The following is an 8,615-nucleotide window of genomic DNA, read 5'->3' on the forward strand; positions in this document are numbered from 1 at the left end:
TGCGTTTTCCCTTGCCCCTGGGCAGTGACACTGCGGCCAGCTTAGGGAAAACCACCGTGGCCCATGCAGCGCTGGACAGGGCAACGAGTTTGTTTTTCAAGACCAGAATGGTTTCCAGCCAGAAAAACAAGTTCTTGGGCTTTTTGGGGAAGTGAAGAAGAGAGAAGCGTTTGCAGCAGTTGCTCTGAAATTACAAACCCTCCGGTGCTGTTCATTAGCCACAGCCACTCTGCTGCCTTGAGTCCGTGGCTGGGCTCTGTGCATTGGGTGGGCAAACGCCCAGGTACAGCGCTGCTCCCGGCGGGGCTGCGCTCCCAGGCACGTCGCTGCTCCTATAAGGCAGCTCCAGCAGTGAGATTCCCCAAGAAGGTCACACAGGGAGCAAGGGAGGGACCACGGAGAAGGGAGGAAATTCCTCCTCGCTCGTGCTGGAGAGTTATATTTAGCCCTGTGGGTATCTGTGCCGCTGAGCCTGCGCTACGTGGTGTGTGCTGGGGGACGGGGGCTGCCCTGGGCAGGTGTGGCCCCCACTTGGCACCGTTGCTCCTGGGCACTGTTTGGCTCACGGCCGGGCACGAGCAGACTGGAGGCCAGCAGCCCGGGCTGCATTTTGTGTGCTCGAGGACGGAAAGCAGCCCTGGCTCATGCCCTGCCGTGCAGAACGCTGCTGCTGGTGCTCTGGGACGGGCGAGGTGTCCCCTGTCTGCTGCCTGTCCTCTGTCCCAGCCTGCAGGAGGGCTTCTCTCTGCATGAGAACAGCACGGAGCAGGGACGCAGTGATTCCTGCAGCAGGGAGGAACAACGCCGCCCACCTGAGGGCTTCTCCTGCCCTGCTCTCTGCAGCAGGAGGTGCTGGTGGGGCCCCCCCCGCCCCGCACAGGTGTTTCCCCAGGGCCGCTGGGAAGTCCCACTGACTCAGCTCCTCGTGGTGACCGTCTCACCCTGCTGGGTAACAACCTGTCCCGCGTGGACGCCCGGCTGTTCCCGTGTCACGAGCCTCATCCCTCCCTCCCCTTTCTGTCCCCAGGTATGCTGGAGGATGGGAAGAAGTTTGATTCGTCCCGCGACAGGAACAAACCCTTCAAGTTCGTGATGGGCAAGCAGGAGGTGATCCGCGGCTGGGAGGAAGGAGTCGCTCAGGTGCCCGGCATCCCTCTGGCTCGTGGGGATCTGCGGCGTGGGCAGAAATCACTGCGTGCAGCCCTTCAGATTTCCACCCCCCTCCGTCATGGGAGGCGTGGGTGTGAATATCACCTTCTGCATTGCCACCTGCCAGATGGCAGGAGCGGAGCAGGGCCGGGCCGAGGAACACCTACGGCACGCCGGTGACTCAGCGCTGACATTTCTCTACTGAGTCACCTCTGAGCGAGCGCCGTGGGGAGCTCGGGCCCCCTGCTCCCGCTGGAGATGGCTGTGGGGCCACGGGGGTGGGGGTGGGGAGGGTGCGTGACTGCTCTGGGCTCCGCGCCGCTGGGAGCCGGTGCCCACGCTGCAGCACGGGGATGCTGCTGCCTGCAGGGAGCAGCCTGGCGGGCCTAGGATGTGCTTGTGTGAAGGACATCGTCAGCTCTGCTCCCTCTGCTGCATCCCTGCTCCTTTTCCAGCCCGTGCTGCCTGCCTTTCCCTGCTGATGTCCTTCTTATCCCTCGTCAGTCCCCTCTGCTTTTGTCCAGCGTCGGTCCCCGCTCCATCCCAGCCCTTGGAAAGGAGTGGGCACGGCTCCACGTTTCCCCCGCTGTCGCTCACCTGGTGTTTGTGCTCATCTGACATCCTCGTCTTCGTCCCTCCTCCCAGATGAGCGTTGGTCAGAGGGCGAAGATGACCATCTCCCCAGATTACGCCTATGGCTCCACTGGCCACCCAGGGATCATCCCACCAAACGCCACTCTAATTTTTGACGTGGAGCTCATGAAATTGGAATGACCCACCCCAACGCCCTGTCCTCGGGTAAGGAGGGGGAGCTGTGTTGGGGGGAGGGGGCTGCTGGGGTGTGGGGGAGGGTCGAGCCCTCATTGTCTGCCTCGGGGAGGTGGGGTGGAGGTGGTAGTGGCATGGGGAGCAGGTTTGTGGTTTTGGAGGCTTGGGGATTTGGGGATGGCTGTGGGATAGGAGCAAGAGCTCGCAGCACGCTCGTGCCGCAGAAACAGCGCGATGCTGGCTGGATGTGCCTCAGTCCTCTGTGCTGTGTTCATGCTGCGTGGGTTCTGCAGTGGGCACGATGGGGCCCTGCTCCCCACGTCAGCAGAGCTGGACTTCTGCTTTGAGCAAACCTTGCAGCGTGCAGTGGGACCGTCCCTTGGTCACCACGCTCCTTCCTGCGCCGGTCCCCGCGGGCTGCAGTGGGTGGCTGTGTCACGGTGCCTCTCCTCTCCCCCAAACAGGTTTGGCACATGGAGGAATCCAGAATCTCAGCTTCAAGAAGAGTGCACATGACTTTGTACGGAGCTTTTCCTGATAGTCCACTACACTCATTGTATAACCTTACACCTTGATTGAATGCCTTTGGTCACTAAGCTTTGCGTCTGACTCTTCCTCCTCGTATCGTGTTTTTATGTCTTTTTAAACTATACGCCGTAAACCTCAACTCTTTTTGGGTCAAGTTCTTAATCTTATTTTTGTTCCAGGTGTCGACTACGTTTTATCAGTAGCACGCAGACGGGCTGACCTTAGCTAGGAGTCATTTGAACAAAAGGAAACCCGTTAGTTAGTTCCTTGTTTTGGTGCAGATCTCTACGGTGTTTTTAAAACCAGAAATTGCTGCTGCTGCAAAAGCCATAGCAGAGTGAGGCTGTCGAGGCTGAATGGATGCGGAGAACAAAGTAGTGTTAGGATGTGTGTAGTTAACCTGGAACTGGGGTGCCGAGGAAGCAGCGTTCCCCTCCCCGCACTGCGGGGGAAGCGCAGCATCACGGGGCTGCTCTGGGATGGGGGAGGCTCGGCCCTTGTCCCCCCCCCCCCCACCTCCTCCCTTTGCCGTCTCACTTTTGGGTTTGTGGGGGTGGCTGGGCCGTCAGAGCCTCCCCACCCCCTGGAAATTCAGTCTCTTTAACGTTGAGCTTTGCTTTAAAACAAAAAAGAAAACAGCAGACGAATGGGAGGTGCTACAAGGGAGGTGGTGGAGCTGGAGGGGGTGAGCTCTCAAGAAAACACCCCCATCCCCTCTGCCTTCCATGGAAAGGAGACATCAGACCCTGGCTGCCCCTCGGGGCTGAGCGCAGCCCCCCAGTTCTCCTGCCCCTGATGCTGGTCATCGCCGCTTGGCTGCTCTCACGCCACGCATCGCTTCCCCCGCCGCTGTCCCACCCGCCCCCCGGCCCTGCCTAGCGACTTGGTAAGAGAAATCGCCGCCGTTCACTTCCTTCTCCACCGCGTCAAGGTATCCAGTTTTATGACTGCAATAAAAACGCTTTTTGCTGGCTTTTCTCAGCCCCGTGTGTTGGAGGTTCTTCCCTCGGTGGTGGGGGGGGGGGGGAGGCTCAATGCCAGGCACGGAGGGACGCGGGGCGGCGACCTGCCGACCTGCACTAATTGCCTTACCACAAACCCATTAAGCGCTGCCCTCAGCCTGCTGGGTCCCTCCTGCTCCGTGGGACCGTGTCTCTCGAGTTGTTTCGTCCCCTCTCGGAGGCTGGAAGGTGCACATCCAGCAGCCTGCATGCACGGATCGTGTCTCAGTGGGATCCTAAAGCCCTCTTGCATCTGTCTGGTTTTGGTGCCTTCGTGGGCTGGTGGTGGTGCCTGCTCGGTTCAGCTCCTTTGCAGCCCTTCCTCCCCAGGGCTGGCCGTGGCCGTGCTGTGGTTTCTCACCTGGATGTCAGAGCTCATAGCTGTGACTTTTTGGTCTTTCCTGCTGACGCTTGCACGCCGGGTGGCGAGGGGATGTGTGTGGCTGGCGCTGTGCGTGCTGCTCTTGCTGGCTGTGCTGGGGTGCCTGGTTCATCGCCCAGCTGCAGGGTGTGGGTTGTACAGTAGCATTAAAGGCTCAAGGTCCCCAGCCCTGCTGCTTGGATCCCCGTGCCAGCGCCCGGCTTCTCCGTAAACAGCCTTTGCTCCATTGGCTGCGATCGATAATGGGGCTGCAGCAAATCCTCGTGCTGCAGAGGGTTCAAAGTTTGCTTTTAAAGGGGAATATTATGGGGCTGGTGCCTTTGAGAGCGAGCAGCGCTGCGGGCTGAGCTCCTCCCCTCCGTGCTCCTGGGCCTGGGACCCACAGCACCCGGTTTGGGAACACTGCATGCGTGCTGCTCCGGTGCTTCGGGCTGGAAGGAGCTGCAGCGAGGTGCTCCCAGGGCTGGGGCAGTGCTCTGGGCCCCAGGCTCAGGTCATTGCTCCAGGATCCTCAGCTTGGCAGTGTGGGGAGGAAGGCAGGGAGCTGCCCTGCCCTTTGCTGCAGCTGCTCCTAGGCAGAACCTCCCTGTGAGCTTGGGTTTCTCTTCCCGCAGAGCCTTTTGCTTTAATTATTAACCAGTGCCAGGCTGTGCCATTGCTTTGTGGCCGGAGATAAAGACCAAGGAGTGCTGGGAGGACCTGGGGCTGCACCTCCTGCCCTGTCCATCTGTCTGTCTGCAGGGCTCTGCAGCAGCTTCTTTGAAGGGGGGCAATGTCCCGGGGTGCTGCGAAGGGTCACCGAGTGTTTGCGTATTTGTGTGCACGCGTGTGTGCCCGAGCAGGGTGTGCTTTTGTGTGCGTGGCTGCATCTGTGTGCAGGTGCTGTGCGTGCAATGCGTGTGTGCATGGTTTCTTGCGATGTGTTTGCAGCCAGCAGCAAGTCTGGGTGCTTTCTGCACCTGGGCCCTCCCAGCTCCTTTTCCACGAGGCCAGCCCAGCCCTGCTGATGCAGGTGCCATCCTCCCAGGGCAGTCCTGGCGCTCACTCTTGGCCGTGCTTATCGCCCGTCAGCTGCTCCCGTTGCATTCTGGGGCACCTGGGCACCACAGGCTAAAAATAATGCTGGTAAAATAGATTGCTTCCTGCTGGCACGCAGGGCTGAGCCGTGCCCTGCATCAGGGCTGGCCCTGTGCCACCGTCCACGGGCACCCACAGGACCTGAGTGCGTGGGGACACGGGGTCCGGTGGCATCACACAGGTTGGGATGGTGGCTCAGTGCCGGGGTGACAACCCTCCGCCCGCTGCCCTGACTCAGTTTTCCCACGGGGCCATCACGAATGGGTGCGGGATGTGGCAACGTCAGCCCCACGCAGAGAGGTGTCACAGGGGACAGACACCCACACAGGGCTGGTGGCACCCACTGCGCCCACCCTGTGCTGGGCACGGGGCCGTGGTGACATTGAGCAGTGTGACGGTGACACCTGGGGGTGGTGAGGATGGGAAGGGTGGGGGCCACCATGGAGGTGCAGGGCCCTGTCCCTGTGCCTTCCTGGGTACTAGGAGCCATGGAAAGCGGTCCCCTTCCCCATGTGTGTCCCCATTTGTGTCCCTATCCATATCCCTATCCCCACTGCTGTGTGCTCCTCCCTGGGGCCAGCCCAGCTGCTTTGCCTTCACCTTCCTCTTCCTCCCCCATGCCCCACCTGGCACAGGGAGGTGGTTGTCAGCTGAGGCCACTGGGCCCCTCCCCGGGGATGGGCGCTGCTATAAAAGCACGGGGACAGGTGAAGGGCAGCGCAGAGGAGCCGGAATTTTTTGCAGGTGAGTCTGGAGGGACTTGGGCTGGGGGGTGAGACTGGGTCTGTGGGATCATCCCCCCAATCACAGGATGCTGCTACTGGGCAGGATCCTGCCTGGCTCCAGTGGCGCTTGGAGCAGAGGCTGGAGGTGGGCACTGATGTTTGGGCGATGCTTTTTGGGGCAGAGCCATGCAGGACATGGGGTGGAGGGAGCTGGTGGAGGGGTTAAGGGCAGCAAGAAGCAGTGATGGAGGGGTTTTGCCCACGGGGACATTGCCCATGGAGACATCCCCCAGATGAGTTTGGGGAAACTGGAAGAGCCGCCGTGGGTGGCTGGGGTAGCCAGCACATCACCCCCAGAGCACGGCGGCTGCTGGGATGCTCGTGCCTGTGCTTGTGCCCAGCACATGCCCCAGCTACCGGGAAGTGACAGAGGTGGTGGCCCCGGTGACACAGCCCTGAGTCATGCCCCAGGGTGCAGGTGATGGCTGGGACACGGAGCCAGGAGCAGGGCAAGCTCAGCCCCGTGGGTCCCTGGGGGGTGTTTGGGGCACTGCACCCAGCCCTAAAAAGCCCTGACGCTGTCCCCATCCCATCCCTAGGCTCAGCAACAGCAATGGCAACGCTCTACCCCTCGCTGGAGGACATGAAGGGCCACCAGGTCCTGCAGGTCAGTGTCTGCTCATCAGCACTATGGGGGTGATCAGACCCGTTGGGTGCCCATGGCGGCCCCAGGGCAGGGGCTGTGCCTCGAGCAAACCCCATCTCCCCCAGGCGCAGGCAGCTGCTGGGGTCGGCACCCCCGCCACCACGGTGCTCACCGAGAAACCAAAGCTCCCGGAGAAGCCGAAGGTCACCTCCAGCACCGGTAATGCAGGGTGTGGAGCCGAGGGGCTGTTTGGGGTGGGGGCGTGGGGGTGCCCACACGGTGGGGGCTCAGCTGAGGCTCCCAGCAGCTCGGTGCATGGGTAGGGGATGGGGTCTGGGGGTTTCTTGGCTCATCCCGTGGGTCTCTCTGTGTCCCCAGAGCCCTCTGCACCGCCCGCGCTGTACCCCAACCTGGCCGAGCTGGAGGATTACATGGGGCTGGCGCTCTCCAGCGAAGAGATCCAGAAAAACCTCTTCCCAGACAGCAGCACTGTAGGTTCTAGGGTGGGGGTCCCTTCCCATAGCCGCATCCTGCCCGGGGAAGGGACACAGCATCCCCCGAGGGCTGATGCGTGGCCCCATGACCCTGCTGATCCCGGCCTCATTGCAGGCGCTGACCCCCGTCGGGTCCCTGCCGGGGCAGCTGGTCGCCCCGCTGAGCGGGAACAGTGCGGGGCTGCGGCGCGCGGAGATCAAACCGGGTGTGCGGGAGATCCACCTCTGCAAGGACGAGCGGGGCAAGACGGGGCTGCAGCTGAAAAACATCGACCAGGTGAGGGTCGGGCTGGTGGGGGGCTGCGGTGCTCCACTGCACGGCGCCACATGGCATAGCAAGGTGCAGCACTGCACGGCACGGCGCAGTGCGATGCTCCGCTGCGTGGCACGGCACGAGGCGTGGTGCATCACTGCGTGACACGGTGTGACACGGCGCGGAGCATCGCTGCGTGGCACGGCACGGCGTGGTGCACCGCTGCGTGGCAGAGCATGGCACAAAGCTCAGCACGGCCACCCGGTCCCGGTGCCGGCCCCACACCATCGCTGCCCTCGCTGTGTCCCCAGGGCATCTTCGTGCAGCTGGTGAAGGCCAACTCTCCGGCGGCGCTGGTGGGGCTGCGCTTTGGCGACCAGATCCTGCAGATCGATGGCAAGAACTGCGCGGGCTGGAGCAGCGACAAGGCACAGCGGGCGCTGAAGAAGGCGTCCCCGGAGAAGATCGTCATGGTGGTGCGGGACAGGTGAGCGGTGCCGGGTGGGGTGGGCGCGCGGTGCCACCGTGTGCGGGGCTGGCGCTGACCCCCTGTCCCCGCAGACCGTTCCAGCGCACCGTCACCGTGCACAAGGACAGCACCGGGCACGTGGGTGTTGTGATGAAGAAGGGGAAAATCGTGTCGCTGGCCAAGGACAGCTCTGCCGCCCGCAACGGGCTCCTGACCCACCACTACGTCTGCGAGGTCAACGGTCAGAACGTCATCGGCATGAAGGTACGGGGGCAGCTGTGTCCCCTCTCCTGTCCCCGTGGCACAATTGCCCGGAGCGAGGGCATCCCCACACCTGGTACAGGACTTCTGGGTGCAGATTGTGGAGCCATGGGGGGTGCTGCTGCCCTGGGGGGCGTGGGTTGGACGGGGCTGGGTGCAAGGTGGGGTTGTGTCATCGTCCTCCCACCCACAGGATAAGCAGCTGATGGAGGTGCTGGCGGGCGCAGGGAATGTCATCACTCTGACCATCATCCCTGCCGTCATCTATGAACACATGGTCAAACGGTGAGATCCACGTTCCCCCTGTCCCCCATCTCCTATCAAACCCCCCAGCCCCACAGTGCCCCCAGGGGACCCTGGGGCTCCCCCTGACCCGTTCCCTGTGTGCAGGCTGTCGGCGGGACAGGTGAAGTCATCCATGGACCACTCCATCCCCGACCTCTGATGCCATCGCTGCCATCCCAGCACCTGGGGGCAGGCGCCGGTGTGGGCACCCTCATGTGCAAGCCTGGAAGAGGGGAGGGGGGCTCAAAGGAAAAACTGGAGGTACCCTTCAGCCCCCAAAAAGGAACCCATGAGAGCTCATGGCACAGCACCATCCTGCATCCCCTAGCTCTCAGCACAGGGACCGAGGACAGGGAATGTGTCCCCACCCCGCAGAGCCTCTCCTTGTCCCCTTGTCCCCCCCCCTGTCCCGGTGCCCTCCATATCCACCCCAGGGCAGATGCCAAAGGCTGTCTCCAGCGAAGCAGACACAGACCCAGCGACGTTTATTACATCCACCGCAGTACAGGACAGCGGAAACGAGAGAAGAGGAAAGGTGGGGGGGGGGGGGGTTACAGCTTTGTTGTTTGGGTTTGTT

At 62.3% G+C, this 8,615-nt stretch overlaps 2 protein-coding genes across 2 annotated transcripts; both read left to right on the top strand.

The window, feature by feature from the left end:
* On the top strand, positions 1,028 to 2,513 carry FKBP1A (FK506 binding protein 1A; the record flags this gene model as incomplete). The annotated part of the gene is given in 3 exon segments (XM_021416562.1): positions 1,028 to 1,140; positions 1,795 to 1,947; positions 2,382 to 2,513. Coding segments are annotated over 2 exon segments (242 nt in total), but the record flags the coding sequence as incomplete, so codon positions are not given.
* SDCBP2 (syndecan binding protein 2) lies at positions 2,729 to 8,574 on the top strand. The gene is made up of 9 exons (XM_021416560.1): positions 2,729 to 5,649; positions 6,230 to 6,297; positions 6,402 to 6,495; positions 6,655 to 6,767; positions 6,886 to 7,047; positions 7,335 to 7,510; positions 7,585 to 7,756; positions 7,947 to 8,038; positions 8,144 to 8,574. The coding sequence occupies exons 1-9, from the start codon at positions 5,325 to 5,327 to the stop codon at positions 8,196 to 8,198; spliced, it is 1,257 nt and encodes a 418-aa protein (XP_021272235.1). The 5' UTR covers positions 2,729 to 5,324; the 3' UTR covers positions 8,199 to 8,574.

The sequence above is a fragment of the Numida meleagris genome, chromosome 19 (assembly GCF_002078875.1).
Source record: "Numida meleagris isolate 19003 breed g44 Domestic line chromosome 19, NumMel1.0, whole genome shotgun sequence".
In the NCBI taxonomy this organism is placed as follows: Eukaryota; Metazoa; Chordata; class Aves; order Galliformes; family Numididae; genus Numida; species Numida meleagris.

Coding starts and splice junctions, on each gene's coding strand:
- SDCBP2 (XM_021416560.1), top strand. CDS start 5,325: ATGGGAAGGGTGGGGGCCACCATGGAGGTGCAGGGCCCTGTCCCTGTG. Junction 6,496..6,654: donor GAAGGTCACCTCCAGCACCG/GTAATGCAGGGT, acceptor CTGTGTCCCCAG/AGCCCTCTGCACCGCCCGCG. Junction 8,039..8,143: donor TATGAACACATGGTCAAACG/GTGAGATCCACG, acceptor CCCTGTGTGCAG/GCTGTCGGCGGGACAGGTGA.